Source organism: Macaca thibetana, chromosome 3 (genome assembly GCF_024542745.1).
Source record: "Macaca thibetana thibetana isolate TM-01 chromosome 3, ASM2454274v1, whole genome shotgun sequence".
Taxonomy (NCBI): domain Eukaryota; kingdom Metazoa; phylum Chordata; class Mammalia; order Primates; family Cercopithecidae; genus Macaca; species Macaca thibetana.
In genome coordinates this window covers 158439040-158456956 of record NC_065580.1, presented here as the reverse complement: position 1 = coordinate 158456956, position 17917 = coordinate 158439040, and the positions used below count along the sequence as shown (strand labels likewise).

At 44.0% G+C, this 17917-nt stretch overlaps 1 protein-coding gene across 2 annotated transcripts in view; it reads right to left on the bottom strand.

Annotated features, from left to right (window-relative positions):
- ERG (ETS transcription factor ERG) overlaps positions 1-16821 on the bottom strand; it is a 203034-nt gene extending 186213 nt beyond the window's left edge. For both annotated transcript variants that reach the window (XM_050784572.1, XM_050784576.1), the window contains exons 1-2: positions 16720-16821; positions 7381-7466 (exon numbers count right to left, since the gene is read on the bottom strand). In XM_050784572.1, the coding sequence (XP_050640529.1) occupies positions 7381-7419 (39 nt within the window). In that variant the 5' untranslated portion in view covers positions 7420-7466; positions 16720-16821. The remainder of the gene's footprint in view (positions 1-7380; positions 7467-16719) is intronic.
- Between the last annotated feature and the right edge of the window lie 1096 nt (positions 16822-17917).

The following is a 17917-nucleotide window of genomic DNA, read 5'->3' as shown; positions in this document are numbered from 1 at the left end:
CCAAAGGCTACAGGGACTGAGCTCGCATCGGAATCTGGCCCTGGAGGGTGCCCAGCATGGCGACCCTAAGGGGTGCAAGAACCCAGCAAGAAGGAGAAACAGAAGGTACAATCCAGCTCAAGACCACTCACATGAAGAAATCTGTAGGCAGGGTCTCTATCATTATGCCATATTAAATATCTTGATATTTTAAAGCAATATTATTTTTCTGATTATAAAAGTCATACTCATTATAGAAATTTTAATATGCCATCATCCTGCAGAAAAATGAAAGTACAAGAAAAGAAAAAGCAGCTATACACGGCCACAAAGTCACAGGGCTCATCGGGATGTGCTAACCTGGTTGGAAACTGATCAAAGCTGATTTATTGAGAAAAAATAGGCAGCATATCAAAGACTTACATCAGCTTCATAGAAGACAGACTTTGGGGTGGGGTGGGGGGAACTCTGTCTCTTTTGAGTATATTCTCAAAAGGATAACCTTTCCACCTTCCTGTGAAGCACAGTGACTATAAATCAGATTTGCACACTGTGAGAAATGCTTACAACTCAATGAGTCTTTTGTCAGCCAGGTGGGGGCTCTGTAGTGAAATCCCCCCTTCGTCATAGCGATGGGATAAATCACCACCAGCCCTGAGACATCGCCTAATCCCTTCCTCACGAGGCAGATTTGGGCGCTTTCTGCATCTGCTTCGTGTTATTGAAAAGAGCTCGGCTCATCTGCTGGGCTCTCAGGCTTCGCAGTGACCTCGCACAGAACGCTGCTGCTTCTGAAACTGTTTCAGACTCTTCCGTCTATAAAACAGACAGAGTTTAAGTTTAGCATCTTTTATGGTCAGAAATACTTAGCGTTACTTCCAGAGCGGCAGCCGTGGAACCATGTGGGAAAGAAGTGCTTCAGTTCACTTCTTGGGAAGTACTGACCCTGGGTCAATTTAATTTTTTCTGTAAGATTTCCCCTTCTTACTTTTCTCCTTCCACTGCTACATGTAACAGTATGCTAGTACACAACATTATAGGTTAACAATATGCTACATTGTCTAAAAATATTAATATGTTATATAATTACTGTGGTGTATACATTATTATATTGACAATATGTAATGTGATGTGATAATAAGTCTCACTGTGTGTCAGGCACCACTCTGAATGCTCTAAATGCATTAGCTAATTTATTCCTCACGATTCCATGGGGTAGATGCACTATTTCATTCCCATTTTACAGCTGAGGAAACTGAGGCAGCTAGTAACAGGTGGAGCCGAGCTTCAAACTGAGATCCTCTGGCCCCAGCAGACTTATAAAAATGAGCAAAAGTATAAAAGCTAAAGGGAAAAGGAACCCAAGGGGTGAAAATCCTAATTAGAAACAAATCCTGGGTAAGCTGGTTTTTTAGCCCTTCCCCACATGTGAACAGCAACTAGAAACCTGAACAGTGACTTTGTTTACCCTGTGATCCTTTGTTGGTGCCTGATCCTCACATAAAAACCTTAGGGAGCAGTATCTAGCAATTAGCTCAGCTGAATTGAGCCTGGACACCCTTCAAGAGCTGGAGGACAGAGGATGTGTCAATGGAGGGTCCAGCTTCAGGCATCGGTACTCGCCTGCTACAGGTGAGTGGACCTATGAATCCCCAGCCTCATCAAGCACCCTCAAAGGTCACCTGCCTGCTTCACCTGGAAGAGACAGCAAGGCGTGACCCCAGGAAGATCCTCTGCCAGGAAACCTACAGGCAGAAGCAGCGGCTGCTGAACACAGGTGCTGTCAGTTGGACACGGGGTGATGGGTGAGTCAGCGGAGCAGGTGAAGGTGCGGACTACAGGAAGCCCCCATGAGATCCTGCCCAGACCCCAGCAGCAGCTCCCCTGGGCCTCGCTAGCAGCTTCACAGTGCCCGAAGTGTTTGAGAACACGTGGCCCATGCCTGGGGTGGCAGACGGTGTGTCTTTTTGATTCCTTCTCTCCCTGGTGTGGGTACGTGGAGGGTTTGCTAAATGTTTGTTGAACGAATAAACAAGCCCAAGTCAGAAACAATCTCCAAATCATTCCTCATTGCAAAAGGGTGTGGTGGAAAAACTCACAAAGCCAAGGCAGGAGGGCACACTCAACTTGGAAATGGCCCATGCCCAGCTTTGGTACAGGCACAGCCTGAGCTTCAAGGAAGTCACTTGACCAGCAATAGCTCCCACCTTTCCTTGCAGTTAGAACAGGATCAGATCAAGTGATCTCTAATGTGATGATTTGCTAAAGTACAACGAGTTTTACAATTAGAAAGTACCTTCCTCTCAAGAATGACTTCACTATGAGCCATCTAATTTTTCCTCTCTTCTTTTAGCACTTTTATTGCAAATAGCACGCACAAAACAGGATATGTAATCTATTTGTGCAATTTAAAGAATAAGAAGCAACACCTCTGCAAGCACTCCCTAGTCCCTGACAGTCAGCACCAGGACCTCAGATGCGCCTTATGACCTTCCCCCAAAACTCTCCCCTCCCCGACAAGGTAATTCCAATGCAGAGTTAAGTGTTTATTTTGTCCTTGTTTTTCTTTTCAACACATATCACTTTTCTCTGAATAATATGCTTTTTAATTTTGCCTCTTTTTAGTCTTAATTTGTGGAATCACATTGTATATAATCTGCAACTTTTTCTACTCACATATGAGAACCATTCACATTGACACATGGCCACAGAGACACACTTGGAGTTTATTTTTCACTGCTGTATAATACTCCATTGGTGGAGTACAATAGGTTTATTATCCACTTTTCTGTAGATGGACATTTGGGTTGTTCTGTTTTTTGCTCATACACACCTCCTGGTGCTCAGATACAACAGAATACAGATCCAGGGTAAGACTGCTGGATCACAGGCTAGGCACATCTTCAGCTTTACTAGGTAACACCAAGCCAACACAAAAGTGCTTGTACAAACTCATGCTCCTACCAGCATGGAGGACCCACTGTGCCACATAAAAACATCACTGTTATTAACTTGTTTTATTTGCATATGATTATTTTTTCCCTTATCCCCTAACCACTTCTCAAAGCAACAAGCCAGCATGTGCCACATAGGCAAGCGCCCACTCCAATGTGATCTATATGTGTTAGGTATGTATGTATCCTGGAAAAAGCCTATGATGTTGCTTGAGGAGTGTGTAACTTTTTTATGTATGTAAGTGGCATATGCTATAGAGAGTGTTCTGTTTTCTGTATTTTTCACTCCACTCAGTGTTTTATAAAACATACCCATGTTGCTCCATGGGTATTAGAGACAGGATGACATTTTATCTTTAAGATGGGTATGCCACCCTCATTTTATAGATCAAAGTGATAGTTCACAATTGTTTAGTACTCAGTGGGGTCTAAATGTACTAACTCATTTTATCTCGCACTAACCCTGCAAAACAGATGCTTCTGTTTCATGTAAAACAAGGCCAAGGCACAAAGAAACTAAGGAACTCGTACAAAATCACCAAGTTAGTAAACGTCAGAGCAGAATTTGAACTGAGCCAGAATGTGTTCTTATCCGTGACATGCAACTGGATAAGAACGCAAAGCTCGGAGAATTTTCATGACCAGCATCTCTAGGATTCACAGCTGGTGCCCCACGGAGCAGAACTAATATACAGATGGTTCCCCTCTCAGTCCAGTCCTCATTCCATCAGCTCCAAAATGTGTATTATTTTACATGAGTAGCTGGTGAACAACAAAGGGAATTAGTTAGTCCTCTTCAGCAAATGTTTGTAAATGAAAATATTACAGAGACAGAACCCTTTTTAGGAAATGCAATCATGTGAATTTAAAAAAGCTTTATCAGAAATAGAATTAATGACAAAAATATTTATAGATCCTAAGAAAATGGATTTGCTTTTTTTTTTTTTTTTTTTTTGGTCTGCTGAGGATCTGAGGATAATCACCCAGCGGATCTTTGGTTGTAACAACTCTACCCCTTCACAGAGTTGTGTCTTCACACACACCTAACATGCTAAGAGTAGATCTGCATGATACGTTAGTTAGTGTAATTTCTGTAATTAAAAAAAGTACTTGGTCATGCCTGTAATCCCAGCATTTTGGGAGGCTGAGGTGGGAGCACTGCTTGAGGCAAGGAGTTTGAGACCAGCCTGGGCAAAATAGTGAGACCTTGTCTCTACAAAAAAAATTAAAAATTAGCTGGGTGTAGCAGCGCACACCTGTAGTCCCAGCTACTCAGGAGACTGAGGCAGGAAGATCGCTTGAGCCTGGGAGGCAGAGGCTGCAGTGAGCCATAATCATACCATTGTACTCCAGCCTAGGCAACAGAGCGAGACCATGTCTTAAAAAAATAAATAGAAATTAAAAAAATAAAGGTATCTGGGACAGCCTGCAAAGAAAGGGAAATCAAAATATGTTTAGTGACAATTATTATTATCACCGACAGAGAAGCAGCTAAAATAAACATTCTGCTCATTTTGTTTGCAAATGAATTGCCACAATTCTTGCACTATTTAAATCAAGAATATTAAATATTCCATAGTTTTCAACCACCCTTCCTTTTTTATTGTTTCCAGCTCCTTAAACGTATAAAAGGGTAAAAGCTATTTGTTCTGGCAGAAAAGAGTCATCATAAATTGTGCAGAGTGAATTTCTCTAAGATGAAAGGAATGTTCCTCTCCTCCAGGACAGCCTACGGACAGGACTGTGATGACACTCAGAGTCTTCACAAGAATCACATCTGCAGTGTTAAGCCACTTCTGTGGAAAACTCAAGTCCTTCTCAGATAACAAAAATATTTTAGTAGCAATGAACCAAAAACAAAATCTTCCACTATATACGTTAATACATCAAGAGGAACCATTCATGTGCCATTTATAAGAACTTCCTTCCCAGAAATCATAGCAGCATTTCTCAGCCCAAAGCCAGAAACGTCTCGCATATGAAATTTTACTTCAAAAACTCCCACATCAGGCATTTTAATGAATCGGTGGAAGAAAATCATCCCACCAACTTTGTTGTCAAGAGTCCCAAATTCATATGCAAAAAAAGAATTACAAAAATAATTATTCAAATTCTAATAAGTGAAATTTTGATAGGTATATAAAGGAAATAAACATCTTTAACATAATTCCACCTCGCAGCCAGTATCAGCTATTAGTAACCACACTTCTTATTGCCAGTTCATCTCTCCAAACACACAGAAGCCATGTGAGTTGAAATTTATTTATTTATATTTTTTTGAGACGGAAGTCTAGCTCCTTCGCCCAGGCCGGACCGCAGTGGCACAATCTCGGCTCACTGCAAGCTCTGCCTCCCGGGTTCACGCCATTCTCCTGCCTCAGCCTCCCAAATAGCTGGGACTACAGGCGCCCGCCACCGCACCCTGCTAATTTTTTATATTTTCAGTAGAGACGGGGTTTCACCGTATTAGCCAGGATGGTCTCGATCTCCTGACCTAGTGATCTGCCTGCCTCAGCCCCCTAAAGTGCTGGGATTACAGGCGTGAGCCACAGCGCCTGGCCTGAAATTTATTTTTAAAAAACTCTCAGACTTATGGTTTCTCAAAATTATATTTTATATATTGACATCAACCAATATGATGATATTATATACTGACATCAACCAATATGATGATAATAAGATAAAGCAGAGCCGAAATCACAGTTCATTCCTGAAATCAAATACAGAACGTTTCTACCAACACACATTTTCAAAGATGGTGTTTTCAGGTTTGTATGGGATTGTTTCAGCTTTATGAATTAGCTTCTTAAAACCTGCAATACTTTCTTGCTGACTTCATCATTTCCTTCTGGTTGCCTGGAGGGGTGGTGTGGAATGCCAATGAAATGAATTTTAGTCGCCGTCCCTCACATTCTGAACTATAGAAGATATTTATTGTCTCAACTTCCCCGTGAGCTTTCCTTTGCATTATGCAGCTTCATGGTCAGCAGACCCTAAAAATTCAAGAAAGTCTTTCTCCCACTTTACATGTGTAGCATAGACACACTGATCAAATATGTTCCCAGCACTTCTGGAGAAACCTTATCACATCCACGAGAGATTTGCCACTTGCATTTTTTTTTTATAAACACAACCGTCATAGCCCAACAAAACATCACACAGAAATCAAATTATACTGTCCCCATGAGCATCTGCTCCTCTATGGCCTTGGGCAAAATTTAGAATCCTCAACATCCCGAGAGTTACCGCAACCTCTGAAACTGCAGGAGCACCCACAAAGCTCAAGCACGGAAACTCGTATTACTTCCAATTCCATTTTCAAAGAAAGTAAATGTGTACGCATGTGAGCTGCACATGGTCCAGAATGCCTTGTCAAATGTATTGTTTTAAAATGTGTGTACGTCCACGTGTAATTGTACGCATGGGATTTTGAAAGGCTTTTTATATTTTATTCAAAAAGATACATTTTTCAATACCACAAACTTTCCTTTCAATTATAAGCCCTTCCCATTTTCAATTAACGTTTTAGGCAAGGAATATAAATTAGTAAAACCAACCACACCGCTTAGGGAAAATGAATTAGCATGCGGAAAGTGAAGAACTGGCCGCGCAGTCAATTACTTTGGCCAGCATAGATAGAGTTGAACTAACCAGCACAGGTGTAGACAGCCTGTTTGGATAAGGTAGCTTAAGCCCTAATTTTTTCTGCAGTCTTTATTTGTGTCAAGTATATGAAAACTACCATCTCATTTCCTCCCTGTAGCTATTACCCACAGGTATGTGTAGTGTCAAAATAAATGGTCAGAGTCCTCTCAGGGACCTCCCTTGGCACAAGTCTCACTTCCTCACCTTCTCACCTCCAGAGCCTCAGGAAGTGCAGGTCAGAAAGCAGCCAGGGCAGCTGTGAGGTGATGGAGCGCTGAAGTGTCAGCGAGCCCAGATAAAACAACGTTCCAGTATCGGAAATCCAACCATTCACCCTCTTGTCTCCTCCTCACTAACCCCAGGCAAGTATAAAGGAGACGGAATTAACATAGGAGTTAGAAGAATTTGGATGTGATTTCATAGATTAACTCAGCAAATTTTTTTCTGAAAAGGTCCAGACAGTAAATATTTTCAGCTGGCAGGCCATATGGTCTTTATCGAATCTACTCAACTGTGCCATTATGGAGTGAAGGCAGCCACAGATGATATGGAAATGAATGCATGGGGCTGTGTTCCAATAAAGCTTTCTTTATGGACACTGAAATGTAAATTTCATGTAATTTACACATGTTATGAAATATGCTTCTTTTGATTTTTCAACCATTTAAAAAAGTAAAAACCATTTTCTTAGCTCCTGGGCTGTGTTGGCTGACCCCTAATTAACTGATATGTGGGCTGCTATCCATGAAAATCTAGGCGCAGAGGAAGGCAGAGCTGGCTTCCCGGCCAAGACAGGACTTACCTTGATATGAGCTGCTGGGTCCGGGACAGTCTGAATCATGTCCTTCAATAAGCCAGCCCATCTACCAGCTGTTCAGAACCTGACGGCTAGAAGACAAAAGGAACAACATAAATAATAATAAACAACTGCATTTCTGTGTTTTATGTTCTAGCAGGACTGGACACAATTCACCAATGGCAGAAGAATCACAGCTTTGCATTAAGCATGTTTGCCTAAAGGCATCCTCTAGGTATGTGTGGTCCATGAGGTAACTAGATAACTCACCTCCCTTCCCTTGGGAAAATCACTTAAAATGAGCCCAAAAGAACCCTAGTCCGACAGGCCAGAAGAATCTAGCTCAACCTGACCCACATCACATGCAATATTCACATATCCTTCCACATGGGCAGGATCTAATGAGGGATCCATTAAAGGAAGACATGAGATTAAAACAGGACATACTTCTCTATCATACTGAGAAAACAGGACTTTGAAATCCCACCAAAACTCAGGCGGTCTGCACATCCTTTTCAGCTTTGATATTAAGTTCTTAGTAAATAGCACAGCTCCCGTTCATTGAGTACTTCAGTGCCAGTTCCTTGAGTGCTAACGGCTCCACACACATTTTCTCATTTCATTCTGACCACGACTCTGAGAGTTGTCATTCCCACTGTCCAGCTGCGGATGTCAAGACTCATAAAGGTTACTGATATGTCCAGGATCATCTGGTTAATAAGCGACAGAACCAAACCTCAAATCAGATTAGCCTATCTGACTCCAGAGCCCAAAAACATTTTGGTTTGACTTAATTAGCAGGTATCAACCCATATTTTGAAGGGACATTTTAAAACATGCCTTAAATAAATTAAATTTAAAGATGCCTATAATCCAGGAATTTTCCAGAAATAAATACTTAATCCAATATATTCCCTCATTCGAATTATAAAGCAGCTTGTTCTGACCGTTGTCTGTGCCCCTCCGCTTCCACCAAGCCAGTCTCCAGCCTCCTTTGCTGTCCCAGGCCCTAGGGCTGACCTCTACAGATGGGCTCAGGAGGCGCCTTGCCTCCTGGCCACCTGTCAGGGTTGGTTGACATGGCCCCATCTGGAGAGCAGGGGTGAGAGGAGAGGGGGTATCTCTTCCCCTCACCTTCCCACCACCAACACCTGCTGCCCAGCCTCCCTGGGCTCTTGGTTACGGTTCTGACTGCGGCTGGATTCTAGGGTGACCTCTTCCATCATGGGGCCCCTCCTTCCAGGCTCCAGCCTCCTGTAACTGGTCCCCAGCCAGTCTCTGGTGCTCTGCAGATCTCAGCCAAGCCATCAGTTGTCTTTTTGATACTAAAAAGGCCTTTTTTAGTTTACATTTGTAGAAGCCATCACTTGCTTTTTATCACCTGTATTTTTTGTTTGTTTTCTTCTTTACAATGGCTCTTTGCCGTAACAAATGCAAAATAAAAATACTATGATTACAGAACTAGAGACATTTTCAAAAGTTGTCTTTCAAATTTGCTACTAAGCACATTACTCTAGTGACAAGTGAAGCGTTCACAGGAGTCCTCCCCACATTCACATCTGCCCTTTCTGACGTCTCACGGTGCAGACACACCCATTCCAACCCAATCGCCTCTCGTGGAGAGTGTCAACCTCCAGATCTGAGTGCTCCACGTCCGTCCTCCCGAAACGTCTCCCTGGAGGCCTCCCAAGATTCTTTCAGGAAGATGACATGCTGGGAACCTTAGGCATTTTTTTTTTCTATAACCAAATTTCTAGGTCTTGGAAAATAGGTACTTTTCCCCCCAGGCCTAAAGTAAGTCCCTCTGGGGGATGAGAGTTACTGAAAGTGCAGAGGGAGTGAAGTGCAGTCCTGAAATTGAACCAGGAAGCAGATGAAGGTGACCCAGGCTCCTGGTGCTCTCGTGGGAGAAGAGGCTGGGAGAGGATGGGGTCTGGTTGAAGGTTTCTGGGAGCACAGGAATCCTCAACTCCCCTTATCCTAAGAGCAGCAGGTGCCCCAGGAAAACACCACTCTGCTCCTGGGGTCATGCAGTCAGGAAGGGGAGCATCTGCAAGCCGTCCTGACAAAGGGAGGGCTGCCCACTGCACGACCCTGCTCTGGGGAGCACATGGCTATTTCCGTATGTCTGGGCATGCTCTCTGGGTGAGTTCACTCCGCACAGTTCCTCCCTGCTTGCACGCACATGCTGCCGCTCACAGCAGGGGCTGAAGCTCGTCTCCCTCCCCTCAAACCCAGGCTGACCTGTGGTTGCGTCTGACCTGGAGAACACAGCAGAGGAAAGGCTTCAGGAGTCCCAGGCCCAGGCCTTTATGGAAGTGGGGGCTTCCCCTTCCTGCCTCCTGAAACCAAGTCCCCATACCCTCAGCAGCACAGCACATGGCAGAGGACCGGGTGCCCAGCGGGGCAGCCAGCACCAATGCCAGGTCTGGGAGGGGGCTGTCCTGGACAGTCCAGAGAACCATCTCTCAGATGACTACGGCCCCTGCCAACATCAGGGAGGCAGTTTCCAGCTGAGTCCAGTCAGCCCACAGAATTGTGACCAATAATAAATGGGTTGTTGTACTAAGCTGCTAGGATTTGGGGTAGTTTATTACACATACAGGTCATCAAAACACCCTGTAAGTGTTCTAGAGGCACGGAGAAGACAGAGGGTAAATAGCTTGTTTCACTGTCACAATGGATGAGTACCAAGATGGTTCCGACACTCAACTCCTCCTGTATCCATGCTTTTTGCTACATAACTTTGTGATTCTTCCCACTAAAGAGGTAGAATTACTTCCCAACCCTTATTTTTGGACTGCCCATATGATCTGCTTCAGTCAACAGGATGTAGCAGAAAGACAAGCATGTCAGGTCCTAGCTGAAGCCTCAGGAGGCAGGACGTGTTCCCCTTTGCTTTTCTGTAACTTTCCACCAGCATAGGAACGTGGCCAGATGCATGCGGGAGGATGAGAAGTACCTGGGGCAGAGTCACCCACCCCAATCACCCCACCAAGACTACCTTTGATCATCCCATAGACAACCAAAACCCCAGACATGGGAGGGAAGCAACTAGACCAGCCGCTAGCCAGGGCCAACCAGAATGGCCAGCCCACAGGCTCATGGCTGAATAAGTGCTTACTGCTTGAAGTCACTGAAATTTGGGGAGTTTGTTACACAGCATTTTTGTGACAATAGATTACTGACATACATTTTGCCCTGTATAATCGGATTACTGAGATCGTCGTTAAAACTTTTCTAGCCAGTGATAAAAGGAGACTCAAACAGGGCATTTCAAAGGAAACCAACTTCATCCCAACACAGAGACATATTATTTCCATTCACCTATGAGATATGATCTAAAACCCGAATCCTACCCTCAAAATGGGTTTGGAAACTGAAGGATAACCAAGAAACCTCCACCAGATGCCTCCATGGGATTCCCAGAGCCCTTTCCAGGAGCAACTGAATTCTCACTTCACATCATGCCCTGCCAGCCTCCCTGGGATTCCAAAAATCGAATCAACACCCTTGGATATCCAAGACCACAGCCAACACCATAGAAGTTACAACAGACACTCAGTCTGTAACCAACTAAGACATAAACTTAACAAGCAACTGTTTGAGTCTCTTGTTTCTTATGGGGATGTTTTGAGCACTCAGGATGCATTAAGGATAAAATGACAGGGAAGGGAATAGATAGAGATTCCAGAGGCAACACAGTCCCGATCCTCGAGGATGAGATGGGAAACAGATCTGTTTCACACAGATATGAACCGGTCAGCCCTGAGAGCAGGCAGTTAGTGGAGGTGCCCAGTGAGGCGTGTGGATATACCTAGAGGAAAGAGAGAGCTGATTCATGCAGAGACAAGAGGGTGCCACCAAGGAGCCTTGATGAACAAGAAGCATGAGGACTAGAGGAAAGAGGGTGAAAGGCACGAAGTAGGGAACCTAAGTTTCTCCCAGCTGCCCCACATTAAGAGACCGATGACGTATGAGCTCCTCAGACCACCACCACGAGAGTGATCACATACCAAAGGGATTCGCTCAGCATGCAGCATGATGGCACTGCCATCCTCCACACCAGGTCAGCGAAAACCCAACAGACCTAAAGACCAGGAGAATAAAAGCTCAACCACCCTCCCCTGCCTCCTCAACCCGCACGGATCTCTGATTCTTTTTGCAGCCATTTGGGTGCCTATTCTTTTTTACCATTTCAGAAGTATTTTATGGATTTTTTAAAGAGCACCTCTTATTTACTTTTGTGTTCCTAATGGTCATTTCTCAAATATGTAGTAGTTGGTAGCAAAACAAACTAAAACTGTACTAAAAATTTTTAGGGCCGGGCGCGGTGGCTCAAGCCCGTCATCCCAGCACTTTGGGAGGCCTAGATGGGCGGATCACAAGGTCAGGAGATCGAGACCATCCTGGCGAACACGGTGAAACCCCGTCTCTACTAAAAAATACAAAAAACTAGCCGGGCGAGGTGGCGGGTGCTTGTAGTCCTAGCTACTTGGGAGGCTGAGGCAGGAGAATGGCAGGAACCCAGGAGGTGGAGTTTGCAGTGAGCTGAGATCTGGCCACTGTACTCCAACCTGGGAAACAGAGCAAGACTTTGTCTCAAAAAAAAAAAAAAATTTAGTAGTTGGTGATAGTTTCATGTCACTGTAGGAGCCTTTTTATTTTCTATGTTACCTGCCTTTGAACCCTGGCAGAACTTCACTCTATGTTGATTGAAAATCATTTCTTTAATACTTGTTTCTTGCAATAAACTAATTTGCCTAAGGTATATACTTCTATATGATTTTGCGTTTCATGATCCAGCTATATTTTATGATAGGGTATCCTAAAGAAACAAAAAAGGCCTTAACATTAACAGAATTCTACTTGTGTCACTTCTTTGTTTTTAAAATGCCAATGTCTTACTAAATAGAAACAAACTTGATTTGGATTACCTAAGCTCTAACCACATAAAAGATGGACTGGTACCCAAGGTAGAAGGGAAAGTAAGCATTTTGTAATTATGGAGGCAGTATTGCAAAATGGTTAAGAGAAGGCGGTCTAAATATTTGCAGGGTTGATGCAAGAAAATAGATGGAAGTTTGAGACCCCTCGACCTGACCCCTCCTCCTCTCTTCTCAAACCCAATTCTGTCCTGTAGGCTAGGGGACACATAGAGTCACATGGATATCCCGATCCACATGGCCACACTCCATTCAGCAGTGCTTCCTGTTCATCCTTTAGACCCAGGGAAACACATATAAGATCTTCCCAAGAAGATGAACTCCAGGAAAGAGGCTGGTGCAGCCCAAAAGATGCTCAGTCCAGTTTGGAAAGGAGCTCTGGGTGCCCCGGCACCTGGGGTGTTGTCTGGAATGGGAACGGGTGCTGCTGGGGAGGGCAGGAGTGGGGCCTAGAAGGCACAGGCAGGGCCCCGGGCTGGGGGCAGTGCTCAGTATGAGCACAGGTGCAGAGCCAGGTGAGGGATGGAAATCAGATCTGCCACTTACTCCTTGGAAACCTAGAAATGATCACTTTATCCTCCAAGAGCCTTAGTTACACATTTGCAAAATGGGGATAATATTACTGTAGTATAGTAAGAAATCCATTTGCCCTTGTCTCTCATTTCTGGCATGGAGCTCCTAAAACTCTTGGAATTACCCAAGTGATGGAATCATCCCTTGTTCTAAGAAGGCAACGGGTTGGTGAGTTCCTAGATAGCTTCAGGATGGGGGCTAATTGCAAGAAAGAATGAGTCTTGATTAGACACTCAGAACTTTCAGCCCCATTTCCCAACCTCTCAGGAGAGGAGAGGAGCTAGAAATTGAGTTGATCCCCAATGGCCAGATACTTAATCAATCCTGCCTATGTAACAAAACCTCCATAAAATACCCTGACAGGGTTAGGACAGCTTCTAGGCTGGTGGGCATATTGGCATGAGGAGTGTGGTGCACCCCAATGCTAAAGGGACAGAGGCAGCCAGGCGCGGTGGCTCACGTCTGTAATCCCAGCACTTTGGGAGGCCGAGGCGGGTGGATCACCAGGTCAGGAGATCGAGACCATCCTGGCTAACACGGTGAAACCCTGTCTCTACTAAAAATACAAAGAGAAATTAACCCAGCATGGTGGCGGGCGCCTATAGTCCCAACTACTCGGGAGGCTGAGGCAGGAGAGTGGCATGAACCCGGGAGGCGGAGCTTGCAGTGAGCCGAGATGGTGCCACTGCACTCCAGACTGGGCGACAGCATGAGACTCCATCTCAAAAAACAAACAAACAAACGAAAAGAGATGGAGGCTCCTGTACTTGGAATCCTCCCAGACCTTGCCCTGTGCACCTCTTCATCTGGCTGTTCGTTCACATGCTTAACAATAAACTGTAATCATAAGAGTACAGCATTTTCCTGAGTTCTAGCAAGTTATTGAACCTAAAAGGGGGGTTGTGGGAATCCCCAATGTTGTAGCCATGTCGGACAGAGTGTAGGTAATCTGAGGACCCAATACTTGCAACCAGCATCTGAAGTGAGGACAGTGTTGGGGACTCAGCCCTTAAAACTGTGCGCAAACTTCAGTCAGTCAGCATCAGAATTGAACTGAACTGTTGGACACCCAGTTGGTATCAGCGTTGAATAACTGGTTGGTACTGGCAAAAACACCACGTATTTGGTGTTGGGAAACACAAATAAAAAATGTTTAAAACCTCTAAATGATGCTCAGCAGTTCACAAAGGTGTCAGTGCAAGAGTTGGCCTGTATCTATTCTAACTGGTGAGTATGCAAGTTAAACCACTGTTTGATTATCTCCTCTGTCTACACCATCAGGTGTAGGATTGAATTGAATCGGGTGAGGATTAAATTGAATTATGCTTAAGAAAGAAAGCTCTCTCAATGCTAGGCACATAATCAACACTAAACAAGTGGTAATCATTATTATTAAGAAAGTAAAGGCCAGGCACGGTGGCTCACACCTGTAATCTCAGCACTTTGGGAGGCTGAGGCGGGGTGGATCACAAGGTCAGGAGATCAAGACCATCCTGGCTAACATGGTGAAACCCCATCTCTACTGAAAAATACAAAAAATTAGCCAGGCATGGTGTTGGGTGTCTGTAGTCCCAGCTACTCGGGAGGCTGAGGCAGGAGAATGGCGTGAAGCCGGGAGGTGGAGCTTGCAGTGAGCCGAGATTGTGCCACTGCACTCCAGCCTGGGCGACAGAGCGAGACTCCGTCTCAAAAAAAAGAAAGTAAAAATATTTCAAATGAATGATTTTGATACTGTATAAAATGTTGCAACTTTTTTTTTTTTTGAGACAGAGTCTTGCTCTGTCACCCAGGCTGGTGTACAGTGGCACAATCTTGGCTCACTGCAACCTCCACCTCCCGGGTTCCAGTGATTCTCCTGCCTCAGCCACCCGAGTAGCTGGGATTACAGGCATGTGCTACCATACCTGGCTAATTAAAATGTTGCAACTTTTTAAGAAAAACAATTCTCAATAAATAAATTGATAATTTTCATAAGAGCCCTTTGTCAACTGACTAAAAACACCCTTAATTTAGAAATGTATTTTTTAGTTTTAAGATAACTAGTCATTAAGTGAAAACACTTTAGGCAAAATGGCTCTAAGCAATTTAGTATCCATAGAAATGAATCCATTCCTTGAAAGCATCGGTCGCTGGGTGCACTTGTCCTGGATGAGCAGACATTAGGCAAATCAGTCTTTCACCAGCAAACCCTGCCATAAGAACTGCACAGGCCTGATTCCTGCCAAGCACACCAGGACCCTGAATGGGGCACAGGCCTCCCTTATGGAGCAGGAAGGAGGAAGCAGGGAGAAATGCAGGGCCCATGATTTAAGGAGGCTCTCCCTCTCAGGCTCATGCAAGTGCAGGATCAGTACCTAAAGGGGAGCACCGCCCGAAATCCTGTGCCCCAGTTGCCTTACCCCAGTCCAGTCCCGGCTCCTGCACTTCAAAGCTAAGCAGGGAATACCAGCCGGAGGCAGAAGACAGCATGAGAATCTGAATGCACCTCTGCATTTATCTAAAAATAAGAAACTGGACTTCTTCAGTAGGAAATGGCTCATCTTTCCAAATGAATAAAAATACTTACAGCTATGGGTTGAATTATATCAATTCTCTCCCCCAAGTCATGCATTGTAGTACTAACCCCCGGTCCCTCGGGATGTGATGATAGAGAGGTAGGGCCTTTACAGAGGTCATTAGTGAACTAATCCAACATGACTGATCCACGTACAAAAAAAAGGACAAGATTTAAACACAGACCTGTATAGAAGGATGATGGTGTGAAGACACAGGGAAAAGACAAAAGAGGCCTGGAACAGATTTCCCTCAAAGCCCTCAGAGGGAACCACTTGGGCTGACACCTTGATCTTGGACATCCGGCCTCCAGAACGGCGAGACGGTGAATTTCTGTTGTTTTAAGCTACCCAGTTCATGGGACTTTGTTACAACAGCGCTGGGAGAGGAAAACGCCTCTATTGAGGGACTTACTAAAGTCACTTAACTGATGCAGACTAGAGGCCTCACGGTGGGGACATGGCCTCGGGAACCACATCCATTTTAGTCGCACCATTTCTCACTGAACGCTGACCCTGGTCAAGGCATGTCTCAGGCTGCATGGACTGCTATTCCTTCTACTAAATAACCCTGGCTTCATTCTGGCAAGGGAGGGACTCTTACATTCTGTGGCCTGCATGAGTATCATGTGAGCACCCCCAAAACCTTGATCCCTGCAGGGCTTCTCCAAGGGAGTCCCAGCATTCCTGCCGGCCTCAGGGGCGCGCCTTAGAGACAGGGTGCTGACCCTCTGCTTCTCCAACTGGATTTTATTTTTATTTTGTGGCATGTTTTGTGAATACAAAGATTCACTGCCTGGGTGTGCCCCTTGAAAGGAGGTTTCAATTGCATTCAGGTGAAATAACCACAAAATGACTATAAGCCAAATGCAGTAGTATGATAGAAAAATGGAAAGATCGTAAAAGCAGCAGTCCGTAGACACCATGCCTCTGGTTCCTCTGGAAAAGGGAGAAGAGAGTAGATGGTGATGGAGAAAAGAGGGGCTGGTGAAGACTACAGAACTAAGAAGGCAGTAATTCTAAAACCTCCACACTGTAGGGCCAGGAACAGGAACATTGCTGGGCAATGGGGCATCTTATCTGAGGGGAAGTCAAGGGTGTCATGTAGAACCAACATAATTCATCCAAGTACAGCAAAGAATCCAGAAATGGTCTGTGGAGGTTTGGAACCATAAACATCAAATAGTAGAGACACAAAATATTTACATATCCACATTTTTTAAACAGGGTCCTGACTAGGCAGCATAGGATTATTCGGGTTCTGTTCGTTTTACCTTTAATTGCCCTTGGTTCTGCCATCTTTTTTCTCTGTGAGTCATTTGTCTTGCTTTTGGTCAGCACGGCTTTCCTCGGGTCTCCAAAGATCCTGGGATAACCTGAATATAAGTTCAAGAATATTAAACCTTATTTTGTTTTCAAATATTAATGCCAGGGATCAACTGTACATGTACCGACAAAACCTATTTCTTAAACATTATTTTAAAATATCCTAAAAGGGGAAAGAACTTAAATCCTTCCCTTTAAAAAAAAAAAGAGGGGGTAACATTCCTCTCCTCTGAGGGAAGCCCCGCATTATGAAGCAAAAATTGGGAGTGAAATCAAGGCCAAGCTAACTGGCATGCTGAAGCACACATACACTTTTACGCAGAAAATATTTTGAAAATGTTTTCTTTTCCTCACAGCCCCCAGCTTTGGTAATAATGGCTTCCCCAGATCATTCTGTTAGCACTTTCTGCTGCTCAGAACAGGGTAGTGGGATTTAGAGTTTAGAAAACATCCTGAGAACTGTAATTAAGCAATTGTCTTAGTCCCAGAAAAGAAACAACCCTTTTACTTTGTAAATGCTAGGACGATCCGTATTTTTTTTTAATCTTAGAACACTAACAAGCTAAAAAGATAGAAAGAAAAAAATCTTTCTTACAATATGCCTGCTAGCACAGCTCCAAAATCCAGTCTCTCTCTCTCTCTCTCTTTTTTTTTTTTTTTAGATACGGGAATTTCTTAAACAACTTTCCAAGTAAAATATTCAATCCCAAAATACTATATTTAGTAGAATCCCTACAACACGAGAAATTGTAAATGGCATCTGTTTCCATTGAAAATATTTTTAAATTAGAAAACATCTTAAGTACTGCATCAAATCAATATTTGTAATGGGCAGAATTATTTCTAAACGGTTCCACAGGCCAGTTGACACTCCCACTCTACTTAGGAAGCCTCCAGCCTACTCCACTTAAGTCTTCCAAACCTATGCATAGAGACAAATTACCCAAATGTCACAGAAAAGCATTTGTTGTGATACAGAAAATACAACATAACATTATTGGGGGAAAAAATCAGGGTACAAAACCACGTACATAATATCATCCCAATATTGCACAAATAAATAAATAAATAAATGGATGAAAGAAAGGAGGGAAGGCAGGAAAGAGGATGACCTGAGAGAAGTTATCAAAACGGTTAACAGTCATG